This window comes from Strix aluco, chromosome 4, assembly GCF_031877795.1.
Source record: "Strix aluco isolate bStrAlu1 chromosome 4, bStrAlu1.hap1, whole genome shotgun sequence".
In the NCBI taxonomy this organism is placed as follows: domain Eukaryota; kingdom Metazoa; phylum Chordata; class Aves; order Strigiformes; family Strigidae; genus Strix; species Strix aluco.
Window position 1 is genome coordinate 55,389,741 of NC_133934.1, and position 27,666 is coordinate 55,417,406.

The 27,666-nt window shown below is 40.0% G+C and overlaps 2 protein-coding genes across 8 annotated transcripts in view; one reads left to right on the forward strand and one right to left on the reverse strand.

Annotated features, from left to right (window-relative positions):
• Nucleotides 1-12,576, forward strand: part of RAP1GDS1 (Rap1 GTPase-GDP dissociation stimulator 1) — a 102,560-nt gene extending 89,984 nt beyond the window's left edge. For all 6 annotated transcript variants that reach the window (XM_074823139.1, XM_074823140.1, XM_074823141.1 and 3 more), the window contains 7 exons: nucleotides 180-311; nucleotides 719-853; nucleotides 2,432-2,557; nucleotides 3,528-3,667; nucleotides 6,707-6,833; nucleotides 8,158-8,286; nucleotides 11,911-12,576. In XM_074823139.1, the coding sequence (XP_074679240.1) occupies nucleotides 180-311; nucleotides 719-853; nucleotides 2,432-2,557; nucleotides 3,528-3,667; nucleotides 6,707-6,833; nucleotides 8,158-8,286; nucleotides 11,911-12,038 (917 nt within the window). In that variant the 3' untranslated portion in view covers nucleotides 12,039-12,576. The remainder of the gene's footprint in view (nucleotides 1-179; nucleotides 312-718; nucleotides 854-2,431; nucleotides 2,558-3,527; nucleotides 3,668-6,706; nucleotides 6,834-8,157; nucleotides 8,287-11,910) is intronic.
• Nucleotides 12,577-15,837: 3,261 nt separating this feature from the next.
• TSPAN5 (tetraspanin 5) overlaps nucleotides 15,838-27,666 on the reverse strand; it is an 89,368-nt gene continuing 77,539 nt past the window's right edge. For both annotated transcript variants that reach the window (XM_074823147.1, XM_074823146.1), the window contains 5 exons: nucleotides 27,224-27,394; nucleotides 25,135-25,260; nucleotides 21,974-22,021; nucleotides 21,723-21,839; nucleotides 15,838-21,147 (listed from right to left, as the gene is read on the reverse strand). In XM_074823147.1, coding sequence (XP_074679248.1) covers nucleotides 21,082-21,147; nucleotides 21,723-21,839; nucleotides 21,974-22,021; nucleotides 25,135-25,260; nucleotides 27,224-27,394 — 528 coding nt within the window. In that variant the 3' untranslated portion in view covers nucleotides 15,838-21,081. The remainder of the gene's footprint in view (nucleotides 21,148-21,722; nucleotides 21,840-21,973; nucleotides 22,022-25,134; nucleotides 25,261-27,223; nucleotides 27,395-27,666) is intronic.

A 27,666-nucleotide genomic window follows, 5' to 3' on the forward strand; every position in this document is an offset into this window, starting at 1 on the left:
TAACCTAAAGGACCTGCTACCTGCCAGTTAACATTTAATGGGTCAGATTTCATCTCTCATCCCATTGCAGGACTGGATTAATTGTAGTGAAGCCAGCAGAGCTTCACAAATATAAAGAGAAGACTTTTCCCTAACAAACACTTCTTTGGCTTGCTGACTGTCTATGCTTTTTATCCCAGATGAATCCATGCAAAAGTTATTTGAAGGAGGAAAAGGCAGTGTGTTCCAAAGAGTACTTTCATGGATTCCTTCCAATAGCCATCAGCTACAGCTTGCAGGAGCATTGGCTATTGCAAATTTTGCCAGAAATGGTAAGAATATACCATAATAGCTTATGTAAATTTATCTGTGCCCTTCTGTCATGCTTTATCTGTACAGCTACAATCAAAAACCACAGGCCATAGTAAAGCTGGTATTGAGCTATACAGCACATCAGGAGTTTTATACTTTACAAGCCTGAAAAGCCTTAAGTCTGCTTTAAAAATTCTGTTTCACATTTGTAGAGAAGTATAGGGGATTTCTGCCTTCTTCAGTATTTCTTATATCACTCTTCTAAATTCGTCATGAGCTCTGCAACTCCCATTGATGATGGTGGTCAAATTTTCAACAGTGAAATCTAGAAAGGAACAAGGAAATAGCCCTTCTCTTCTTAAAAAGCTCTTGTAAAAGTCTTAGTAATAATCTTCCATTCACAAGTGACTTGTCTCATCTCACACAGACGGAAACTGCATCCATATGGTGGATAATGGCATAGTTCAAAAGCTGATGGATCTGCTAGACAGACATGTGGAGGATGGAAATGTAACTGTGCAGCACGCTGCCCTGAGTGCGCTCAGAAACCTGGCTATTCCTGGTAAGCTTCACTTTGCATTGCTAATTACCGGAAGGTGAAATGCTGTTCTCCCACTTCACCCCGACAGGGGATGAGGGTGGGAGAACTGGCTGACAGTGCTAGAGGCAGGTCAGACTGCTGCTTTTCATCCAGGCCCATCATCACTTTTAGGTCTTTTGCACAGCAGCTGGGACAACCAGTGGTTAATACATCACAGGCCTATTGATTGTCCTTTGCCACTTTGATCCCAGAGTATTATCCCCCACCAAGGAAAGGGCAGCTCTGTAATAAGCAGGGAGCTGAGACAGCCTCGGATATGATTTCTCAATCCTTTCTGTCCAGAGCACTGCTTTTTTTGTTTGTTTGTTTTGTTTCATTTGGGATCTCTCTCACAGCTGAGGATCTTGACCAGAGAGCAGTGACCACTTTGTTGAAACACTGCATCTTACTGTCACTTCCTGAGGCTTTGACAATTCCCAAATTAGAGCTGGAAGTGGACTGTTAGAATAGCCTGCCTATTGCAATTAGTTACTGTTTGGAGGCAATAAACTGAATGCTAATATTGTCATTTTTAATAACTTAATTTGTACGAGTTTTGGTCAGCCAAGCATAAAAGGGAGAGCACGTGCACATAAAAACAAAGCAAATCTGTAATACTTGTGTGTGCCTTCTCATACCAAGCCAGAAATAAGTCTTTTGTCCATTTAACCTTATTTTACTATTTTCAGTTTTGACAAACAATAACTTTCTAAAAGTGATCATGCATACATAACTAAACCCATGCAGCTTTAGTGGCATGCCATTTGCTTACCTTTCTGAGGTAATTCTATTAACTCCCATCAGTCATCAAGTTTCCCTGTAGCCTGTGCTCAAGGATGGCTGCCAGAGACCTACATAAGATTTCATGTATATTGTTACAGAAAAATGAGCAAGTAATAACTGGCCTCAGTGATGAACTGCTTGTTAAACACTGTTCAAATATGAAATAAGTACTTTTTTCTAAGTACAATATTGGACTGAGTTTGCACCTTACGTATATTTCAGAGAGCTCCATGAAAGCAGAGAACGTAGAGTAGTGGAGGGGATGAAAGAGTTTGAGGGGGGCAATACAAGGACTACAGGCTCCAGTCATGTCAGGCCACAGTGTTTGTATAAAGTAACCGGGTAAGAGGCTATTCTGCTAATTAGATGCCTTAGTTCCTTTGCCTGTGTGAAACAGAAGAGTGTTGTTTGGAATCAGAGAAGTTTCCTCGTATTTTGGGCTGCAAGTACTAGCCTGGGCTTCTACTCGATGCATTTTGTGGAAGGCGCCTTTCCTAGACTAAGGCGGAAAAGTCTAGCCTTCAGTTTATGTTCAGGCTGAACACTGAAAATTAAATGTGCATGCTAGGAAAACGCACTTAATTTCACACCTGTGTCTTAGCAACCATGACATTTTTCCACAAGGCAGTATTGTCATCGCACGCTCATGTTCCTGAAGTCTGTGTTCACAAGCTATTTTTCAAACCATGTCTGAAAATTTGCTTCAAGACTGACTTGGAAATAAGCTGCATCTTCCAGAAATGTTCTTGAGATCATCCCTGTTCTTTATTCATGCAGTTGTAAATAAGGCTAAGATGCTATCAGCTGGTGTTGCAGAAGCTGTATTGAAATTTCTCAGATCGGAGATGCCCCCTGTTCAATTCAAGCTGCTGGGAACATTAAGAATGTTAATAGATGCACAAGGTAAAAATAAGCTGTTCTCTATGTTAAGTGATTCTCTTTGGTTCAGTCTGTGATATGCTGTCAAGATTCTTACAAGAGAGAAGCAGAGGGTTTTTAAAAATTTTATTCCTGAAGTCTTGGAATAAATCTAATACATATGCAATGGGAGAGGAATGTGGGTTGATTTTTTTTCAGAACTCCTAAATTGACTACCAGGGACCCTCAGAATAGGTGTCAAATGCTTATTTATTTTCTTACTTCAGAACTCTCCTACGCCGTCACATTACGAGCATGTATTGAGGCGTGGGTGTTTTAAGCTACCACTCCTGTTTTGCTGTTCATTTACTGCATTTCCTGGCTGTACCTAGCTCCTGGGAACAGACTAATACATTTGTTAATTGATAAACTGCAATTTCAAAATGAACAAGCACCTTTTAGTTTAACAGCTTGTTCTGGGATGAGGATTTATAAAATCAGAAGTCTGCTAAAAACCAAAAATAGTTAATGAGATAAATTAGCCAAGTATTTATTTTTGACCCAGTCCTGCAGATTTTTTCAAAATATCCATGATGGTTCTAGCAAAGCTATTATATGTGAAATAGAACTTCACTGAAGAACCTTATGTGACTTATAGTCTATAAAACCTATTCTGACTGACCACAGTGCTCGCTGGTTTTATGTTTTTTGAGCTAGCTCACCTGCGGGTGTGACATCACCTCTATTTTCCCTACTCTTAATGCACAAGCCTCATTAACTGGGCTGATAATTTGTTTTCAAAAACTGGATTATTACTGTTTTTCTGTATTTTGTTTCCATTTTGACTGGCTTTACTTCCTTCCATGCAACCTAGACTTCTCCCACTCTTAGTGCAAGCTAGTGAAGTTCTACTTAACAAACTCCTTCTAGTTAGTAACTTTCAGCTTATTTTTCTAGCACTTGCTTTAAAAAGTGACAACTTTTCTGTTGTGTTGTTGGTTCTGGCATCGTGTAGCAGAAGCAGCTGAACAGCTGGGCAAAAATGCAAAACTGGTGGAACGATTGGTGGAGTGGTGTGAAGCCAAGGATCACGCAGGTGTGATGGGAGAATCCAACAGACTACTTTCTGCACTTATACGACACAGCAAATCAAAAGTAAGTGGTGAAAAATGTCATCTTGTAAGAACTAAGAGTTACCTCTGCACTTGGTATTGGTAGCCAAGCCTTCTGGTATGTAATCCTTCTAGAGAGCCAGGTTGGTTAATTCATGTGTTGTAGCTCCTCTGCTTCCGGGACCCGCCAGACACAAGCGACAGGTTTAAGCGCTCACTGGACCTACGTAGTTTAAAAAAAAAGAAACAAAGCAAAACAATTTCAGAGTGGCAGGCCAGTTGAAGGATTGAACTGTTAGGATTCACATGGCTAAGTCCCGACTCATTTTTATTTGTATTGTATCCTGTAGAAGTTCAGCATGCCGTATTTTCTACATTTAATGATGTGATACATGAAGAATCGTTGTACTCAATTGTTATGATATTGCTATACAATGCAATAAAATTGAGATCCAGAAATAATCTGTCCCCCTGCTCTTCACATAGCATATATTTCAGAGTTTTAAGATTCCAACAGATCATTAGAGATAATCTCTTATTCCAAATTCTAACAAAAGCTTGCTTGTACGTGGCAAGAGGTATGACATTAAGAGAAACTGTGGGACAGATGAGTTCTGTCCCTCGCATCACCTTCCCATCTACCGGATACCTTTACATAAGCAGTCCAAGTCCACTGTCCTTGCTCAGGAGAGTATTAGGCAAAACACAGCCTTACAAGGGACCAAAGCATCTCCCCTGGACACAAGCCATTTCAGGCTCAGGCTTCATTCAGTGTGTTCACCAATAATGAACACAGGCTGCATGACTGAGCAAGCATGATTTGGAGAACTCAGACTTTAACAGTGACCTCTTCATTCGCGTATGGCGTTTGCAAAGTGAAAAACATTGTGGATCTATGCTGAGCCTCTCCAGAAACAAATCAACAGGCCTTACAGAGATTTAAATCTTTGCTGATCTCTAATATTATTGTCTCTTTCTAATGACCATTCTCCATTTTATGTTCAGCATCTAAAACTGATCAGGTTTCATTTTTTCTGCACCCCACACACAAAGAATCCCCAAGATGCATGCACAGATAGCATACGTCACCAGAGATGTGAGTTTTTATCAATATTTTATACAGGAAACCAAAACTAAATACAGAGACACTATTAATAGCATCGAATAGATATTAATACAAATGTTAACAGATGAACTTTTCTGTGGTTTATGTACTCATAGAGGATACTTAACTGGAAGAGGAAAACAGCTGAGAGGCTGAGGTTTTTTTAATGCTTTTACTGCCCTCTAGGTTTGAACATGAGTAAAACTGTATGGTTCTTCACAGCACATCAGATTTGAATTTGGTTTTTAATTTTAAAGTATTTGGAGTAATATTTACAAAGGTGACAGTAGTTTAGAAAACTTATGTCTCATCCTAAAAAATGGAGTAGGTGCTTGTGAGTTAAGCCACACTAGCACCAAACCTGACTGCTGTCATCTCTTCTATCTATTTGGTACTGCCTTTTAGAGGATAATGTTCACCTACAAATTAGAAAATTTTGATGTCAAAGGTGCCGATTGATTCCCAAGGCTTATATAGCCAGAATTCCACACCAATTCAGGTAGAAACCAGCAGTTCTCAGATTATTCCATGAAGTCTCAAAATTCCTTTGGAGTTCCACCAGAAAATCACAAATAACGAAACACATCATCACAAGTAAGGAAAAATGTAAAAATATTTACATGCTTGCGGACATTATGTCATTCAGAAAAAAATAGGTTTTAAATGTGAAATTCTTGAGTCCTTAGGCTGTGACTTGTGCCATTAGCATCTTCAGTATTATTATTTTAAAATATTTCTTCAGTATTGTTATTTAAAAATATTTCAAGGATTATGATCATATTGTATCTGTTTCCTTGCATAAAGAATGTCACTGCATAGCCTGTGCAAGCACTGAAACATAAATCATTCTAAACACGTGTATCAGTTAATGAGATTTGGCTTTTGGCTGGAGTTCAAAAGGGATATGTGCTTTAAATGTAAATTCAACACATTAAGAATTTAAATCAGACTCTTATTTCAAGAAATAACTATTTCAAAACTTTGTGCACCTACAGACAAATAATAAAAACCAGACCAGATTTCCTTGAACCATTTCCATCAGCATTCAGGCAAACATTTTGCAAGTATTTTTGGGACATACAATGGTGAAAACATTAGGTGCAAACTCACTTTTTAAAATGATAATTAACAAGTAATCAAAGACCTGCTGACATCAGAAAGCTTTATTCATCCTTTGTCACTTATGTAAGTTGGATCAAATTTTGGACTTGAGAACAGCTGCATATTTCTAAACTGCTTTAAAGCCGTTTAACCCAGTCAGCATTTTCATTTCCTAGATAACTGGGCAACAGTTCATTTTAATTGCTGATTTCAGAACAGAAACCAACACATAACTTTCCTTTCCTAACCTGCTTTGTATTTGAAGAAAAATTCCACAATACTTCAGGAGCATGCTGCTCATTTTTCTGCCCATTTGTAGAAGTCTTTTTTCAAGTATACCATTTCTGTTACGTAGTAAGGCGTAATATGTCTGATCTTACCTCTCTGAACATTTTAAAGAAACTGAAAACTCGGAGAGAGATGAAGGATGGGGTAGCTTTATTAAAACTATGTTATTGTGTCTCCTTATGCCAAATACATGGCTTGTTGGGTGCTTTTGAGAAGCTGCTCTGAAGATCACAACATAAAGAAGGGAAAACTAACCATCTTTGAACACCAGCTGAGTTCAAACATAACAAAGAGCGGACTCGTTAGGCAATTGATGGCACGCCATGATTACACAGTATAACCTGAAAAAGAGTTAGTTATGTGTGTCTTAACTTACTCATTGGGTTAACAGGTTGTATCTTATAATTGGAGAGTAGTAGCAGATAATTTATAGGCCCACACACATGTACATTTATGTATAAAGTGATTTTATGTGCCTAAAGCCAAGTAATCTTACCCAAAGATAACATAGCATACATGACAATTTTGTTATTTGATACAGTTTGTCGGCAATGTGGAATTTTTTCATTTCTATGTTATTTATTTTAGGATGTGATTAGGACCATTGTACAGAGTGGTGGCATCAAGCATTTAGTAACCATGGCAACCAGTGAACACGTAATAATGCAAAACGAAGCTCTCGTTGCACTGGCATTAATAGCAGCTTTAGAGTTAGGTGAGTATCCCAGCGGTTAACTACCTCTTTTCTTTCCATTCTGTGCCCAAAAGAAGTCATAGAGGGAGAGTTGTGCAAGTTTCTTTTGCAGTATAGAACAGCCACCTCATTGCACCTGCCTTTCACTGGCACAGAAATACATGACAGTTCATGCAGACGTAGGCAGGCAATAAGGTTATGCAGAAAACTGGAGTTTGCTGGAAACAGTGTCTGCTCCATCGTTCTGATAGGTGATCACATGATCTAGAAATTTCAGATTTTGGGTAAAACCCAGAGGACTAGCAGTTAAGAAAATCATACTTTAGAGTGAAGACTATATGCATGATCTGACTACATTCATACACTGGAACGGTTAATCCCCTTTTTAGAGGGCTTATCAAAGTAAAGCTTTCACTTACCTAACTCGTGAGAGCTAGAGAATACACACAGCAGTGGGCAATGCCCCCGAAATGTCTGTATTAAGTTCCACAGAAATAGGTGCAAGAGTTGCTACATGAAGGCAGCTATGATTACACGTATTGACCTACCTTCATAGTACCTCAGCTTACCAAACAAAAAGGTAAATGCCCAACAGAGGTGTGTTTATCCTATTTGCTTGCTTATTAACTAAGATAAGGAACTAAACAAGCAACATTACACATTTTTGCTCTTGATTTCATCTCTTGCCATCGTGTGCAACAAGAACGGTATGTTCAACTTCCAAATCACTGCCAATGCATCAGGAAATTGTTGTAATTAAAAGGAAAAATGTTCCCATTCACATAAATCATCTAACTCTTCTTTGTCTTGTCTTCAGACATTTAAAGGTTTTGAGCCTGAATTGAGTATATAAGATTTCTTAGAAAACTACAGAGGAAATCACTCACACTCTAGTCTTGAAGTTTTTCACAGCCTTTATAATGGACCCAGAGCTCCCTCTACCATGGAATCGAGAATTACACCATCTGTATTTACTTGGACAGAATTTCCAAAAGCACACTCAGGCAATGGAAGTCATTAAAGCTGAAATACTGCAGGTGTTGGCCTAAATAGCTAGAAAGTCTGGTGGCTTTTCCATCATGTCACTGCTCATTTAAGATTGGATTTTACCATTAAACTCTGTGAGTGTCCTTTCAAGCAGTTAAGCTATTTTACAGTTTTATAGCAAGAGATGTGATTCCTATCATCATACCATCTAATATGTGCTTCGGTTTCATACCAGAGTTATGTACCACAGCACCACTTTCACTACGGTGAGAGATCCATGGTTCAATAAATGGCTAACACACAGAAGCATCAAAGCAAGCAGCACTTCCAGATTTACAAATTTTCACTTGTATTTTAGTCACTGCTGAAAAGGATCTTGAAAATGCTCAGCTTGTTCAGATTCTACACAGACTGCTCTCAGACGACAGGAGTGCACCAGAAATAAAATACAACTCCATGGTGCTGATCTGTGCCCTTATAGGATCTGGTGAGTATTCAGGAGAGGCTGCTTTCCTAAGAGATTTATGTATTTAAACTTAGTTCTCTCTTTTAGCCTGAACACAGAGCGTGTGCAAACACGCTCTGAGACTGGTTCTCTGTTCACAGTGAATGTACACAGAAGGGTTCAATTTGATATGACACTTTATTTATAGTGTCAAGAAAGAGGCTATTAACTCAATTTTGCATATTAACTGCAGAAACTGGACTCTGGGTTCTGCAGGATGCAGCTAGCTCAAATTTTTGACAGGAGAGAAATGAAAGGCATTTAAAACTGTGTAGTTTCAGGCTGTCTTTGCAAATATCCAGACAACAAGAACCTTATCTTTCACCTTTAGCTGCAAGTTCCCCATAATTGTGTGATGGCTTTTTTTTTTCATTGCCAACTTCATCAAGTAAAATTCCATGGAATTTTGCATTGGAACCTCCTCACTTGTAGTTTTAAATTCCTATAAGAATGGTAGGAAACAAATAAAGATACAGGTAACATTTGCAAGGACATGTGCACACAAATGAGTACTTAGTACATCACATAGGCTTTAATCCTGCTTTAGGAGGGATCCTCACACTTAACCTTGCTGGGAAGAGTCTTTCCCTCAGCAGCCCTCATATGCTCAGCCCACTAGGCACAACTATTCATGGTTGCTTTGAAAGATGAGCAGGACAAGCTCTGACACGTCAGTGCTGCACTCTGTAAACTCTAATCTTTCTGAGCTAACCCTCTGCTAAAGGTCAGACTGTTTTGAGGGTGGTGTAACAGGCTATGGTTTGATATTGCAACTTCCCACCTGGGGTGGGCAAACAAAAAAACAACAAAACAAAACAGAGCAAGGTATCATAGGGAAATTCGATTTCCAGCTGAGGTTTCAGGAAGTGGCTACGTTTCTTTCATTCAGTTCTTTAACGAGTATTTACTCTCTGGAAAGAGAACAAATTTCATTCCATAAAAGTTTCAGAAATTTGCAGAGAATTAAGATGACAACAGGATTAAAGTACAGAAAGGTGGAAACTCAGAGCCTGTCTGCACATGATTTGCCAAGTGTGAAACATCTGAAGGTTCTCCAGAGATGAATTTACAGCAATTCAATGAAATTGATTAAAAGTTATCATAGCTAAGTGTGTGCTGTCTCTGTAAACAATGCTGCTTTTTTTTTTCTTCTCCTTAAACAGTTCACCATGCCTACTATAAGTGTAACTCTGGTGACCTGTACATCTAGGCGAGTGAATACAGTATTACTGCCATCTTGAAGGAACAAATACTTGTTTTTAGAGCAGTATATACATCTTAATGTACAAAGATTGTGTTCAGAATTGGCTAAGAGCTCCCAGTAAGCATTCACTTTAATGCTAAGACATGTCACAACCTTCTTGAGCCATATCATGCTTGGGATTATCTGTCCATTTTAGAGCAGAAGCCTTTCTGCAGAGGTTCCCCCTCTCAGCCTTATTCCAGTGTTACTGTGTGTATTCCCACTGCGTCCAACTAAAATAATCATCCTCAAAATTCTAACTGACGCTTGCATTTTCCCTTCCCTGAGCCTTGTCACCTGAAAGATTGACAGAGGTTTTTAAAAGTCAAATACCTGTGTATCTGTTCCACCAGGGTAAGGAGCAGTCTTGTCTTAGGGGTTTTTTTAGGGTTATCCAACTGGCAGAATTCAGCCTGCCACCACATTACAAGCTTTGCCTAGACATGAGACGTCTCAGCCTGCTCCCAGCGAACAGACAGCACATTATTACAATATGCTACTCTAAAGTTAAGGCCCAGCACTTGGCTGACCCAGTGTTCAGCCCTGCTTCCTGATGAACAGACCTGTGTAAAAATCCGTGAGTATGCAAGAGTAACAACTGAGCAACCCCGGTATTAATTTTTTTAATAAAACTATTTTAACCAAGGAGGGAGGTCAAAAAGCCAAGTCTGCTCTTTACACATGAAAATAAGAAAATACATCTCCCTGCCAGCTCTGTTGCCTCTAACATTTTCACCACTGTCTCCACACAGTGAGCATTTATATATACACATGTTTTTGTATTCTACTGTAAACAGACCTCTGTAGCCATTTTAAAGTAATTGACCCCAGTATAGTTCCATAAGGACTAGAAGTGGTTGCACTGGTTTAATTATTGGTAAGTGACTGCTCATGTTACTATCCTTTGTTACAGAGTATCTGGTATCACATTTAACTTGATATTGCAAACAGCTGTGTGTTAAGCAGTAAATAGATATGTATTTATATGTGATTTTCGCTATCTGGAAGTTCCTCCTGCAACTGAGTGAATGGATGGAAAGAGGGAAAAAGGAGGACAATGGAAAATGGAAACATGTAATGTAAAGGATCAGCAAAAACAGAGCATTCATAGCTAGCACAGTCACTTCTGTGTGCGAGGGTCTCCAGGCTCACAGGAACCTGGATATTAAGCAGAACTATTCAGCCACTGTAAAGCACAGTAAATACCTGAAATTCAGTTCAGTAACATATGCTTAAACATGATGGTATCTCAGAAGGAGAAAGAGAGCAGGAAGTGCTTACACAGCATGACTACCCCAACAGCTTCACTGATACCACTCTGTATGCACAGGTTTCCAGGTGCACAGCGCGTGAGAGTTCCCAGCTCTTAAACAGTAGGGGTCAAACTGCAAGGAAATTGAAAATGTGAACAAGAAAGTAGGTAGAAAGGGAAACAAATGTCAAAGTTTGCTGTTAAAAAAAAGTAAACATGCATAGCATACAGCATAGCTATCTGAAACAGATGGTTGGGATTTCACCTGGGAAGCTCAGGGGTTAGGTCCCCAGGGGCACCTGGGAAGCAAAAAAATATATGTAAGTATTTGTGGCTGAGTGGGAGTTCATGCCTGAACAGGGCATGAAACAAAAACAGCTGCTTTGGATCTCAACTGTGAGATGCCTAGAGTACAGGGCTTTGAGAAAAGTCATGAATTTTTTTTTTTTTTTAAATTGCTCGATTTTATGGGTTATTCCCAACCTCTCCTTGTTTGTACAAAGTACAGTGCAATCCAGAATCGGAATCATAAAACAGTGTCATAGCTTTGAGTAAAACATCAGCACTGAGTACGTGTGCACAGCATTGGGCAATGCACCAAGTATTAACTGCAGAGCTGAACTGTAAATGGACAGCTAACAGTGACCAAGTGGTGACATGTTCATTAAAGAACCATCTCACCCACTTCACACTCCCACACAAACAACCAGAGCTGATTTGGTACAGGCAAACAACATAGTGAACTTTTTAAGGCAAGCTCACTTTGGCTAGTTTAAGGAATAAAGCAGAAAAATACTTCCATTAAAAATACTTCCTAAGTATCTGTTTTGGAAAGCAATCCGTGTGGATTTTCTTAACTGCTACGCAGCAGCTTTGTCATTCATCTCTACCTGAAATCCATGGAGTCTGTGCATGCCTCAGGCCCTGGGGAGTTTTCTCTCCATCCTCAAAAGCAATTCAAGAAAGTAAATAAAAAAATGATGTGTACACACTCATTGGTGTGCTCACGTGTGTACAGGGTTCAGTAGAGAAGTTTCTCACTCTTGCCAGGCTTTTCTGCGCTTTTGCCTGTCTTACAAAGCACCATTTCTTTTACTATTTCTTTTTCCAGAACCTCTTCAGAAGGAAGTGCAGAGCATGGCGTTTCTAGAAGTTGTATCAAAACTCCGCAGCCACGAGAACAAAACTGTTGCCCAGCAGGCCTCGCTAACAGAGCAGAGACTTGCTGTAGAAAGCTGAGGAAGGTCTTGTTTCCAATGCATCCCATCACAGATTTCACCTTTGTCCTCCGTCCTGCTGCCGCTCCTGCTATGTTTTCCACTGTATCACTCGTGCATGCGTGTAATGTTCCCACACAAATTGATAAACTGCTGTAGGTACCCGTCCAAAAAGGTTTCTACAAATTCATAGGTGGTGTTAACATGAACCTGTCTCCACCCGTAACTGTTCTACTTGTATTCTTGTTGCTTGGGCCACATAGTAGAATGTGCATGTTGTAGTCCTATGATGACGTAGAAGTGGTACTACACAATGACTCTTTCCTCACGCCCCCTAACTGCATAACAATGTACTACTAAATTAGGGACAATACAAGATGCAGCAAGTCCAGACTAGTGTGCTGACTATAGGATTAAGAAGTAAATCTAGCTCCATTTTTGGTGCTTTGGAGATTCAGGTTGAATGCAATGTACTGCTGCTCATTCACTGGTCTTGCCTATTAATGTCAAACTCGTGGTACCTAGAGGTAACAAATAAAAATTTCAGTGCTCTCACTTTATCCTGTGGTTTGTCCTTTTTTGCAGTCACACACAGAAGCCGAGGCTGCGCCACCACGCACTGTTGAGGAGCCCTTATTGTTCCTGGCTCTGGCTCCAATGCAATTGGCTGCCTTTCACTTGAGCAACTACAATGGAAACTATTCCAACCATTGTCACTGTGTGTGCTCACACAGAGGCACTGTGTTGTTTAACAACTGTGCGTTTTAACAGGAATACACTACAATCCTTATCCCATAAAGCCGCGTGGCTACGAGTGCTCTCAGGCTTGCTTAGGATTGGGTTTTTGTTTGTTGGGGCTTTTTTGTAGATGGATTTTTCAAGACATGTCTTGCAGCAACTTTTCAACAGAACCCCATCGAGTGAGAAATGCAGCACACAAGGGGCTTCCTTTTTCTCCTTTCCTAGGTAAAGGAGTTGGCAAATTGCCAGTTTAAGCATCTTCTCTCACAGCTGCTCTTTTGTAGGTTTGTAACACACCAGCAAGCAAACCAGCAGACAACTCTGGCAAAAGAGGGAGCAGCTGGGATAGCAGTTTCCAGCAAGCCAGCATACATTATTTTTGACTATGCAATACCATTGTCTAGCTTGATCAAGCACACAATGCACAAAGATCATAAGATCTGTAACATTTTTAAATTAATTCAGCACTCCCGGTGCTGAAGTGCCAGCCCCAGAAGTTTCAGGCTCGTTTTTTATTAGCAGAGGCATCAAACCCAGCGATCCCATGCCACATGGTTGCAAAACCACTTTTAACCTTCCCAAATTCACTTCCCAGCTCCATGAAACCACTGGCTGTCCCACAAACACTGTGATAGGAAGATGCCAGTTATTCTGGGGAAGGGATTAGGTACTCAAGCTGGGTATAAGAAACTTGCCTCAAATAGTCACTTCAAACTCTGAGACTGTACCAAAACATCATGGGTGCTATGGGAGTATTCACACAGCAGAGATTCCACATCCATTTAATCCAGTGCCAGAAATAAACAGAAAAAGGTTCTAATACAAAACTGTACAACAGCCTCTTATTTAAAAAAAAAACCAACATTCAAAAGACATTTGCTAGTAATAGTGTAATAAAGCAACTGACTGTGTAGAGCTGCAAACGCACACCAGGATCCTGTGACATCAGGCTCCAAATACCACAGAACCTCTGCACTGCTGAACATAACCAGCATGTTTACAATCAGTCCAGTGGGGACCCACGAGTCCAATTTTGCTCAGGCGTGGAAATAATTTCCATTGATTTAAACAGATCTCAAAAGACATTTGAAAGACTGGTTATCAATGACTTACCTGGTTCTAGAAGGAGACTATTCCTTTTGACATTGGCATAAACTGTAAGAGCTCACACGAGCTGATTGTAACTGACAAAGTTGTGACACCAACAAAATTCCCATTCACCTGGTTGCCTAACTGGAGCTCAGGTTGTGCACAGCCATATCCTTATCACCAAATTTTTATTAGGGATACCGCTGTCACAGCAAGCACAAAGGCCATACTGATACCCTACTTCCAGGTGGTTTCCCTGGATGGAATATCAAGTGACTTACATGTCTAGACAAAATCTGTGCTAAGCCTATACACAGAAGGAAAGTCTGCAGAAGGGCAAAGGTGGGTGTATGTCGGAGTAGAAGGAGGTAATTGAAGAGTCTGTATCTATCCACACAAATGCTGTCCTGAGGTGTGCTGCAGCCTGCAGGTCATTTCTGTGTAGCTGGTACATCATTTATGCTCTTGAGCCTCTTCTAATAAGAGAAACGGGATCCAAGGACATTTCTATCATGTATATTTCACTACTCACTTGACTGAAGTCAACTGAATTGAAATTGCCAATAGCTCTGATTAGATGTTTAGTAGATAGATTACATCTAAGCAAAGCTTGACATCTGCTGCTTAGACTATTTTTATGACAGTGATGCCAGGCTTTGGGCCTTCTCATTTGTCTACTGCCACAGCAAACCAAGCTAAAACTATCATTGCTGCCACATTACACAGGGCAGGCAGTACCTCCCTGGCGTGTTACATTTGTCTGCATCTGTGCAACTTTTGCAAAACCTAGCATCACACCAGTCAGGAATATAAAAAGCACACATGTTTTTACATTTCACAGTGTGGAAATACAAGGAAAAGTTTCACTTTGGGTTAGGCACAAACTCCAACAATACGGGCCTTGAATCCAGAGGACTCATCAGTCAAATGAGACCATGAGACCCAGAAAAGGTCCTTTGTTTGCAGAGTCCTAGGAACGGTAACTAGCTACAACTCCAAGAAATAGTATGCAAGTCTGTTAAGAGTTTGACAGAATGCAGGTAGCCACTCCTAGCCTCCCTCTCTGTCGTGAAAATGGCTTATCCAAGTGTGTCATATCTATTGCATATTACAAAGGTTTAGGCAATGCCCTCAACTTCGCTTTTGGTTGATTTTTGTTCTTCCCTCTCCCCCCAAGGCCATCTGCATTCTCATTTTGCCAAGTCATTTCTGTACATTCAGACAAACGTATATGCCTGAAATACGCAAAAGGCATTGGACTTCAATTTGGATAGAGACGCGTGCTTTTAAATCAGTCACAGTGGTGTTTTGTCCACAAAACTGGAGGTTTGAGATATTGAACTGGATTAGCTTTCTCTCCAGTTTCTGAAATACTAAAAAACTGGGTTTCTTCTGCCTCTGCCTAAACAAGCACAAGACTTCATTACCCATTTTTATCTGCACAATAAAACAAGCCAGCTCTCACTACTTCTGCTTAAGGACATGTTGCACTTAGAAAAGTGAAATTACCACCTCCCTCTACAAAATTTTAATTAAGTCTTGACAAATCCCATTTGTGGTGCTCCCTGCAAAGCAGCAACTTCTGAACCCTTCAGGGTCACAAAAATGATTATGGGGAGAGCTCCAACAGTTGTACTAGCCAGCAGCCACAGCAGTCTGAGGAACACCAATGACCTGTCAGAAAGAAGCAGAGCATGTTCATTAGCCAGAGACTTCAACAACAGTTGACAGTATATATGGGATCTCCTCACGTAGGGATGTGCTCTTCACATATTAGCTTATTCATTTAAGGGCAGCCCCTGGTGGCATGATAATGTGTTTTGTGACTTAATAGAACACAATATTCTACTTCGTATATGAGAGACTTGGGGATTTATTTCCCCTGTTTGTTCAGGGAAGGGCAGGCAGGGGGTCTTCTGCAGGAATTTTGCATGAACATTAATAGTACAAAGATACGTTAAGTGCTACATCAACAGTACACATTCACAACATCATATTTCACGCAATTTTATTTATAAAATTGTAATTATCTAACAAATTGCATATAAAATGATTTACTTCAAGTAAATACAGAATACTGCACAACTATTAAAACTATTGTATTGTCCATCATAAGTGTATTAAAACATTCCTAAAAAATGCCTCTATTAAAAAAAAAAAACAAAAACCCAAGAACACAAGTAGCATGATCAAGACCACTTTCAATAGCTTAAAATGAATTACCAGGAAGCTGCATTAGCTTCCTAAGTAGACTCCAGTTACATCCACTGAGATCAGCATGTGATACAATACCACAGTCTAATGCTAAAGATGACAAGTAATACATTATGCACCTGATCTATGCTTTTCTCCTAGACTGAAGGTAACCAGTCCGAAATCAGAAAACTAAAGCTCAAGTCAAACTCTACTGGGCATGCAGTTCTGTTATAGCAATACTTTCAATCGGTAAGTGTAGTTGGCTTTTACAATCAATTTTACAACTGATAAAAAAAGGAACACAAGAGAATACATTCGTATAAAAAGGAATGATACACATTAGGTAAATATCGATACCTTGCCGTACACCCCAGCATGAACCAGAGAGATTCAGTTGGAACTAATCTGGAATATACGTATCAGAGGCAGGTCTGAGTCGCAAAACCCAAATGCCAATCTCCCCAGAGATGAGGGTAATTATCAGGCCCACCTCTACTATGTACACAGCGTGAACATGAACACACATATGGATGGAGCTTTTTATTACCACATTTATATTGCCGAAACACAAGAGACACCTAGCAGTGCTGCCTGGTGCACGCTAGTAGTCACAACACTTATTTTTATACTGCATGTTAAAGGAAACTTTTTTTTTTCTTCAAGTGGCAAAATTTGGTAGCTAATTGATCCAACAGGGTAGTTTTATTTTGCTTGCTTTCAACAGTTTCATGACCAATTACAGAATCTTTAAAAGCTTTAGAGAGAAAATCAAAATGGGAGGGAGGAACTGGAACCTTCAGCAGTGCTTTGACACCTGTTGAGATGTACTCTCCTTCCTAGGTATTTGCAGAGCTGCCATTTCAATGCACCCAAAAGGCACAGGCAGCAAGAAGGGAAACGGAATCAAAAATTCACACGAGAGCTTCTCTGGTAACCAACTTTGTTACTCAGAATCAATTTTACCAAGGGCATCTCTAAAGTAGTAAAAACACAGATTAACGTCCAGGCCAGTTCTTATAGCACCATGTTTAGTCCCGCCGCAAGTGATGGCAGCCTCCCATAACTGGTAGGGGGTGCTGACTCCGACCCTCCATTTTACAGCCGAATGCTGTTCTAACGCCAAGCAGCAAAGGGAAAAGGCAAGGGCGGTCCTGCTCCTACCCGGGGCCCGAAGGGCTGCCCAGGGTTTCAGCTCTGCCGGGTGCCCGCCTGCGGCACTCCCGCCGGGCAGACACTAGAGGGCAGGCGATTAAAGCGCTCCCGCCTCACCTCCGCCGCCAGGTGAGCCCGAGAGACCGCTCCGTTTTCATCAGCAAACTCACGGTGGACACCTTTCATACCTACAACAAACACTTTCAGGGTGAAAAGCAGTCATGTGCAAGAATCATTTAATCTGCATGCTACTATTTACATTTCCAACACTATTTACACACCAGAACTACAATTAGCATCTCTCTCAAAGGGGAGAGAAGGCGGCTTTCAGGACAGAGTACACTTGAGCAAACATCTCCACAACTTCAGACTCTAAGGGGCACAATCAAAAGTATGGATTTTGAGGCAAAGAGATCCTACTGCTACTGAAACAGACACACAGAGGCAAGTCAAACATTTGTCCATTAGGCTATTAACAACAACAAAAAAAAAAAAAAAAAACACAAAAGAAAAAAAAAGAGAGATCAAACAACAGAAAGGCCTGTGAATATGGAGAGTACTTAGAAAGCAGAGGAGCAAGGACTGTGACGCCCTTTGGCAGGGCTCAGTGAGGAATCCGGAAAGGGCTTTAAAGCCAGGGCTACTGCTGAAGCTACCAGACCTCTCATTAGCAACGCCATCACCCCATACGAGTGGCCCAGCAAACATTCCACAAAGCAATAAGCCTGAAAAAAAACTTCTGAACTACTGCACATTAAAGATAATTAGACAGACCTCTGAACTCACATCTACCCCACCACCACATCAGGAAGGCTAGAAATCGTCAAGAAGTCATACCGCCTACCATATCTTATTGCTTTAGAAAATGAGCCCGTGTAGCAGTTGTGCTCTAATTGCAGCTCACCTGAAGTTTTCACAAAGTTTTCTGGAAGAAAGCTTGCTTGCATTTGGCAGGCTCTGGCAATAACTGATCGATTTACAAGGCCTCCCACAAGCTTTCCAAACTGGACATCTAAGTTGCTGAGTAGCTGCTGATGGGGCATTTCTAGGACATCTCACCCAATCTGTATACAAAAAATGTGGGATTTAAGTGTGTAATATAGACAGCTAATCCTGAACATTCAGTCTGCATCCATCAAACAACTGCAAAAATGAGGAAAATAGAAGCATCTTTTGGAGGCAGGATCAGCATCTGCAGCAATAAAGATAAGCTCTAGAAAAATAATTTATTTAGTGGTTTTTATAAGAACAGTCATTCTGGGACTCAGCAGAAGTGTTGCACAGTTGTGTGTACACGTGCAAGTAGTGAGAACAAGATTTGCTCACCTCAGAGCATTTACCTTCCTATCAGTCTGACACTGCCAACAGCATGTCCAGCAGACTGGAACTCAGAGAACAGCGTGACAAGACAGAAGGCCAATACAGTACAACTGCAGAAATTCAAGTAGCAGAATGAAGCTGTCTTCAGAAGCCCACAGCAGCAACAGCAGCATTCAAGATCAGGGGCAACAAGGAAGGTTTCTGTAATGCAGACTTTTTTTTTTATTTTTCTCCAAACCAAAGTACTGGGTCACAATCAAGGCTCTTGGGTGGAAGGGTTACTTCCTCAACCACACTTCCTTGATTTCTCCCTGCACCATTTTGTCTCAGTGCAGCAACACTGGTGCTGATGATCTGTCTGTACTGCTGCTATCAGGCAAAATGGTGTGTCCCTTTTGGGGGGAAACAAACACCAGTAACTCCTCAAGTTGAGGAGCGGCTAAGAAAAACATAACACTGTGGTGAGGTGGAACCAACTTTATTAAGGACAGTGAATTATAATTGCTTTTGAAGGCTTTATAAAAAAATTACTCTGAGTCATGGCTGGCCTTTAACAGCAGATACCAAAGGATATGGAGGCTGCCTGATTCAGAGCCAGTCAGTGGGAGTTAACTAGAGAGGATGAGGTAATGCTCAAAGACAGGACAACAACAGGACTGTCTGAGGCATCTGTGGAGCACCAGTGTGCCTACCACCAGTCTTCAGAGGGGAAAACCATGGCTGACTGAAGCACAGAAAAGGAAATGTGCAAGGGTACATATACTCACACGTTTTAAGAATCACAGGACCAGAAAGGACCTTAGTAAGTCATCAGACCAGCCTTCTATCCATCCCCCAGAACAGGGAAGCTTTGAAAGCAATGCATTCATCTCTTCTACTCCACATACTTCATTTTAGGAAAGTCATCTCAGAAAGATGCTAAGCTCTTACAAAGAGGTGCTACACACCCTTTGCCACTGTCTGACCAAAGCAGGAGCCAAGAACTCAGAGCTTTCAGGACTGGTTCTGCAGATACTGAGAAGGGTCATACAACAAGCTAAATTTATACAAAGTGCAATAAAACTACCCAGGTTTGTAAGTTCGCTATTATTAGTGAAGAAGAACGAACCAAAAACTCTAAGCTGGATGGAGTCTGATCTAATTCTTCTTCCACTATTTGTGCTTTATTCCAAATTCTACTCTCTTTTGTCCAATTCAAAAGAGTCTGTCTTGGCTGATCCTAATACGCTCTTCTATTTAAAAACTTTTATTCCATTGCTTCAAGACAGCTTTTTGTTGCTCTAAATGCAACAAAGAGAAACACATCTCCATAGCAAGGATTTGTTCACTGGAGGTAAGCATTTATTCTGGCAAAAGCTGTTCTCTCCAACTTCCAAGGGAATGGGATATGATCTTTCCATAATCACATGCATTTACCAATAAATAAGTTTGGATTAGACTGTATTAAAACATATGCACAGATTTAAAGCACTGGAGTGTCACAGATTCTTACTCCACAGCTCATGCAAGTAAAAAAAATTAAAGAAAAAAGAAAAAAAGAAAGACCAAAGCCTCAGCTAGGAACAGATCAAGGAATTATCTTAAAAGAAGCTTTGCACAAGTATATCAAAGCACTAATATTAGTGAGTTCCCTAAATACATTAGGTTACACTAAATTCCAGAGAAACAAAAGATTTAGCCATATCAGATACATGTTTTGATTTTTTTTAAGTTAATATATAATTCATTCTTTGAATAATATTATTCACTTGGACCCAACATCCACACTGCTTTCATACATTTATACAGTTATATCCCATCCTTGCCTTAAGAGACTGATGTCCTAAGGCATGGCAGCAACCAAAGGCTCTACAACCCTTCTTTGTCAAATATAAAACTCCTTTCCCTTCATACAAGGGTGGAGAAGGAAGAAAGATGTTGATAAAATTAGGCAATTCTCCCTGTGAGCTTGCCTATTCCAACCTCAAAGTACTACAGAGAGATGGTTGGAAGCTTGTGTAAAAAAAATTTTCCCTTGTTTTAAAAAGAATTTATTTTACTGTACAATAGATGCATAGAAAGTTGCTTCCTGCTTGATGGGTTTAGGCCTGTAGCTATGTTTAGCTGTGAAAACAAGAAGATTGTTCCTTTACAGAGTGGTGAGGAGAGAGACCATCTCAGGAATATTTGGCAGCTATCGAAGAGCTCATGATACGAAGAATTAACAGCATATCCACAGACTACAATGATGCAACTCTGTCCCACTGAATACACCAATTTAAAAAAGTGTCCACTTGTTACTCAGGATCAAGAATACAGTAGAGAGTCACGGCTCAACAGCTTTCAAACTGGTGGTTTAAAAAAAAAAATTTGTCAGTGAGCAGCAGATTTTATATAGCCCACTCTTCTCTCACCCAACCCCAAAGAAACACGAGTTCTCTGCAGTATCAGGAACTTAGACTTGAGGCTACTTGGGAGAGAAGGCTTCCCTGTCACCCATGTCCATACAGCTTGGTGTCGGAGCGACACACTGGAGGTTTCAGAGGGTTTCAGTTGTCCAGTGTCTTGTTGTGGTTACTTCAGCAGTTTTACCAGCTGGCTCTGACAGCCTCAATGTCACTAACCAAATTCTGGGCTAAGCATATCCCAAATATCTGGAAGAGACAACAGTTTAGTCATATGGAGCATCGGACAACTCTTTTCACACAGGCAGACTCTTTAGGTTATACAAATCTTTGATATGAAAACAAGCAACAGAAAGTTAGAAATTAAGTTGACAGTAAGTAGTGGAAGAAAGAAGAATATTGAAAAACTCCTGTAACCCCAGTATTTTTATAGTGCCACTGGGTTCTGGGAAATTGAACAGTTCCAGACTTGCTTCACAAAAGCAACTGTAAAGGCTTTTCGCTGCTCATTTAAGCACCATCAGAAAGAGTAGGTCTCTACAGGATTAAAAATCTCTACTTAATCTTTATCTAACACAGAGCGTTAGTTTTGACCTACAGACAGTTGAAAAGAAAAAAAATGCACCCCTACAGATAAAAATTAAATACTCCTTAACACAACGAAAGCCTCATGCATTCAGCTCCCCTTACTAAAGCCTAGGGACATTATATTTCGAAGTGCAACTGACACTGTATGTCCAGTTCTCATATAGAGTTCCCCCCTCATATATTCTATTTATCTGCTGTTGTTCTGCGTAAATCATTACAGGGAACGTGATGTTTACCTGCAGTAATGCTATCCCAATGAATATACCGGCAACTATGGTAAGATTGTCTTGCAACCATTTCTCAAATTGAGGGACACAGCCTTTAGTGTAGATAACAATCTGCTGATCAACTTCCTGCCAAGGAGAAGAGGGAAGAAAACAGAGATAATTACATTCAAGTATCCCAACAGTAGAATAACCTGCTCTTGCAAGAGGGATTCAGATCCTTCAGATACCACATTAAAAAAAAAAAAAAAAAAGCAGCTTACTGGTTTTTGCCTTGCATCGTAGCCACACTGAGTATTAATGACATCCTCCTAGGAGAGAGACAGAAGAGAGGCAATCAGTGAAGTGCCTCCCAAACACCCTCTCCCAGCTCCCCAGAGTTGGTCCTGCATATAAATAAGACAATCACCCTAACTTTGGTTACCAAACTGTTTTTTAAAATCCCCTTCCTCTTCCATTCAGTGCTATTAATCGTTTGCAACAAACAAAAGCACATGGTCAAAAAGTATTTTCAGCTCTCAGGGCAGCAAGCTGGGAAAAACAGCCCTCCACCTGGGTGAACTCCATGTTCCAGATGCAAGCATTCAGATGTCAAAGGAAAGAGATTAGGGAACATTTATTTTAAATGAAAGAACCTTCTGCTGAAAAGGTTTTGTCTATATTGAAAAATATGCCAAGACTACTGTTAACATTTTCAGTGTTCAGTCTGTGCAGCGTGAAAGGTGAGAAGGGGCAGTTCTGTTGCTGAAGCTGCAAGTTCTTATCCAGGATCTCTGTAGAAGTATATGCAGTATCTAGCTCCTTCCCAAAAACTACGGACAAAAAAGAAGAGATAGCGTAATATGTTCTTACTGCCTATTCTTTCTTACAGGGGCTTGATACCAATGGGAAAGTAGGGGTTTTTTTCCTGCTGCTTCTGCTTTAGTACTCCCAAAGCACAGGTAATAAAATAGGCTATGGCAGACTTTTCCTAGTGAATACATGCTACCCGTTGGAAGCTGAAGCTGCATTTACTCTGTACACAGAGTTATTTCAGGGCAATAAAATGAAGCAACTACTATTGGTGTCAGCCACTATGGCAGCAAAATATTAAGTTACTGGCTCATATAATAACAGTGAGCAGAAGAAGAAACTACTCAAGGAGGCCCAAGAATCAGCCAATGTTAGCTAGGTGTACTGAACAGCACAATTTAATCAAATTGTGGGAAGTGAGAAAGGCAGCCAGCAGAGAAACAGATTTTAAAAAGCAGCCATACAGAAGAAGATATCTCCTCCTATCAGCAGTTGAAGCTCCTCTAAGTGTTTCCTCACTTTGCAGGAAGTACATCAACAGGTGACATCCTGTCAGTTGCCCAGGTTGGATTCCCTCAATGACCTTTAAGATTTGAGCAATTTATATCTTTTAATAAGATGAATGCTTCTGTTACAGGATCCAAAATATAACAGTGCCATGAACTTCAAGCCTGTAAAAGTAGATAAGATTCCAACAGAGGGATTTTAAGCTGTTTTCTTTGTACTGAATGCCTACTCGCTTTATCATCAGTGACTTCTGCCTTTAGGCTTGAAATTTGTTAACCAAAAAAACCTGTGAAGAATGAAATGGAAATAAATGAACTTTTCGAGTCTTGCCTGTACAGAGATTTGGAACATTTCAACCTGCTAAACTACAGCAAAGCGAACAACAGGAGTCCAAATTCATTTTAAAGGAGACTTATGTTGGCCTACCTTAAACCCACCACTTCTGGATTCAAGCTAAACTAAAAGCTAATCTAAAAGTCACTCATGTTCAATAAAGCATCCACAGAGCTTCTCGCATCAGTCCAATACTGCATCCTAATTTCAAAAGGGACAAATTTGCTTTCCCACAGAATAAACCTGTGTATGACTGCAACTGAACCAGTCACAGCTTGGTTACAATAATATCCATTATATGCATGAATTATAATATTTTTTAGGAATATTATTATTTTTAGTCTCTATTTTAACGACAGTTAAGCATGTTGCTTCCCTACAATAAATGAGACTAATCTTTAAATTTCTGGTTGCTGCATCACCCCCTAAGAAACTGCATAACCATATACACACAGAGAGATAACTCTAGCATGGATTATGTATTTATAGGATTACCTTGTACTGTTGTCACTGGTTGGGTTTTATAACAACTATATTTTTAAAGCTGGGTTGTGATGACCTCTCTGGGTGGGTGGGCAGATATGCAAACAGTAGGGGGAATCCTAAGCATAATGTAATGCTTGAGCCTAACCAACATTTTGTTTTAATATTTCATTAAAACATTCTCAGGGATGGTTGTGAAAAAGATTCAAACCACTGTGAAGACATGTTCACTGCAGAGGAACCAAATGCAGCTTGCACAAGTGTCAGTGACTTATCAGGAGAGGGGGAGAGCAGCAGTGACTGGATGCTGGAAACAGCGACTGCGTTGCATTAGCAAGGCAGGAAGCCCCTGAGGTTGACAAGTTGGCAACTTGCCTAACTTTAGTCAGTCTACAGACTTAGGCGTTCAAGGGACCGTAAGTCACTCCACGTGAAGAAAATGCTGAACTACTAGATAATACAGGCACTCACAGGCTGCCTCTTTGAAGCTATATGAAAGTCAAATGTATGCAGTGTTAGCCACACAACAGTTTCCACGCACATACCCATCCCTATTCCAAGCCTTTCACTGTCAGTGAACTGCTTCCCTGCGTTCTACACTTCATTCCTGATCATGGCCGTGCTAGTAACGCGTGGCTCCAACATTTTCTACTTGATGATCCAGGACTATTTGGTAAATTTTCACGTCTTTTTAAAAAGCTGTTCCCTCAAACAATTTCTGACCTTTCAAGTCTGATCTCAGGTGACTATAGGACAAGCAGCAATTTTTAAAGGGAAAAAAAAGAGCGTGTAAAGATGTCCATACCCAACTCAAGAACATATGTCAGTTCTTCAAGGCACAGACTGTCATTCATTACCTAACACAAAATGGGTCACACTGTCTGCTGCCTTTGGACACAGAATTAAGTTATTAATACCTGATTTACAGTGTCCAATATTAGAGTTGCTGTTCTTTAAGGCAGCGCATGAGATATCTTGAGGATACTCAACTGAAAGCTTCTATCTTTCAACTCATTAATGGCTTCTGCTTTCAATTCTTGCTAAAATTAGTATGTATGTTCAACTAAGCCCATGGTTCTCTCATTCTAATGAAAAGCAGCTAACAGCATACAATAAAGACTTCAGTTAGCTCAGGATTTTTGCTGACTGCAGAAAAGTTAGTAGCTAAGCTGGGCTTCAAGCACTGAAAAAATACAAATTGGTGAGAAGATAATGATCATGCATGACTTCCAGAAGAAAAAAACCAATCTTATAGAGTGATTTAAAATTGAAACAGCAGACTCATCCTACCCTCCTGACTGTCACTTACGGCAGGGTCTTTAGTGCAGCAAGAGAACGGCACACCACAGCGCTCTCGACTTGCGTTGGAATCTGTGCAATTGAAGTAAATATTAAGGTTCCAGTCATCAGCTCCAAAAGCCCCACAGCACTGCCACTAGAACAAAGAAAGGAGAGCTTCTTGACTTTCAGCATCAGTAACATGCATCATCACTGCCAGTTTCCTTCAAGCTTTCAAAATAAAACCTGAGATTCCCTCTGGTTTCATTGAGCTGGCTTGGTTTTGCTTTTTTTAAAAAAGGCCATTCCAAACCTGTAAGTTGTTCTAAAATTATCATGTGACTAAAGTTATGTTCACACCGTGCAACACTGCTCTCTGAAGAGAAACCCATGGAGTGAGCTGATAAGCCTACACAATGCCAGAGTTCCACAGGCCTACAAGCTCAGGCCCTAGGGGTAGTACAGCCAAAAGTATGATATTCTGCCCAGTCTAATGTGCCCTGAGTTCTCAACAAAACTACTCAGTTGTGAAGGCTACACTGGTATAGCTACTCATTTTGCCAGTTTGGGGGAATCTTTGCCTGGCAGTACCTCAGACAGTATGAACACATTGTTTCCTGAGCACTACACATTGCACAAATAACATCTTTACTGAAGATAGGTAGAATGCTTCAAAAAGTAAGTATGTCAAATGGCAGGCTTAGTCTCTGGGAAAACATGCTGAACACACAAAAAATTGGTAAAACTTGCTAAACATACAAAGAATGGCCTGAAGATCAGTGGAGCACTGATGGTTTACAGCATTTAAGGAGCTAGCCCAATGAACCCACCTATGTCAACTCAAAAAAAAAAAATTAAAACCCAAACAAACCACATTTTTAAAAGCATTGGAATAGCAATTCTCTCTTTCTATATGCAGCACAGTTCCCTCTGCAATACCTGAACATGTTGTCTTCAAGCATTATCTCTACTAGCTGAAAAAGTAGCTTGCTCTCCAGATTCATGCTGTCCCTGACTTAACTGATAAAATTGCTAATCCAGTTAGAAGAGCAAGTGCTATGCAGTGCCTGCAAAATTGGACTGTAGCCTTTTGGTTGCACACAAATGGACCACTGCTTTCAGACTGTGGTGGCCTCTGATCTCCTCCCAACTGGACAAGATTCAAATCAATGCAAGGATCCACATCCTGTTACCTACTCGCTTGTCATTTTTAACCCCAAGGCATATAGAAGCAAATCAAACGTTGAATGAAATTATTTAATTGCGGAATGTACAACAATTAGTAAACGTTATTTCAACCAACATTTAACCATGTTAGCTACAAAGGGCCAAATTCAAAGAAGAGTTCATCAACACAAGTCAGAATTGAGTACTGGAGCAAGAAGGTACTGGCAAAATAACGTGGGTGCAAAAGTCAGTGTAAGACTCCTTTACAGACACCGATAAGTTACAGAGCTTAACCCACACAAGTGTGTGCATCTCTGGCTTCACTCTTCACTCTCAAGCACAGATGTAGCATCATTTAGAGATTTTCTGAGAACTTTATGAGTTGCCCACTTCATTAGGCTAATTGCATTACATCTACTTAAAAAGAAATAACATTGTAGTTTGACTCGGACCAGCTAAACATCTCTGCAATGAGGTGTAGCGCCTCTAAAGCTGCTTAAACTACACCAACATTCATCTCGGAACCAAATTAAGCTTAGAAAATGATTATTTTTTTTTAAACAGATATGATAGTTCCTACAGTAAAATATTTTGAACATCCTCAAGAACCCTAAAATATCTTCATACTCATATGGAATATGCTCCAAAAAATTGAACACAAGACATGGTTAACTTGTATATCTGACACGCTATCTCTAAGTCTTCAATAATGTCACCCCAACTCTCCAATCTTGTTTTGCTCAGTCATACAACAACAAATAAGCCACTTTTCACAGGTGCTGTTTGTTTGCAGAAGTTTTGTAAAGAGAAATATACATATATATATTCAAAAGTATTATATGCTAGAGTATTTCCGTTGTTCCTTGAAGAAATCAAACAGATGGGAAGTAAAAAATAGAGAAGGTATTTCTTTAAAGTAAGCTTTACAAAAAAATAAACATAGTCCAACTTACATATTCCTGTGTGAAGTCTATAAGGTTTTGCAAGTCAATATCATCTCGGTATGCTCTGATGTTGTTGTTTATAAAGAAATACAGCTGGTCCTTTATCCAGTCTTTGAAAACAAATGCTAGAACACCAGCAGTGAGCTCCAAGAAGAAAATAATTCCAAGAAACACAGAAAACTATGAAGAAAAAGAAAAAGCTTATTTTGCTTTATGACCAAAAACTTATTTTTCAAGGCTCACAATTATGTCCAGTGTTAGGGCTTTATCTGTTTCAGTACAAGTTCAAGCTGTTCCAGCACACAGGAGATTTTAAATTAGAAATACCCCATTTTTAATTAGGGCTGTAGAACAGAAAGCTTAATTCTCTTCTAACAAATAATAAAAATGCCAACAAATTCAAATTTTGGACATTTCACTGGGATTTTCAAAGAGGTCCAAGAGAATTCACT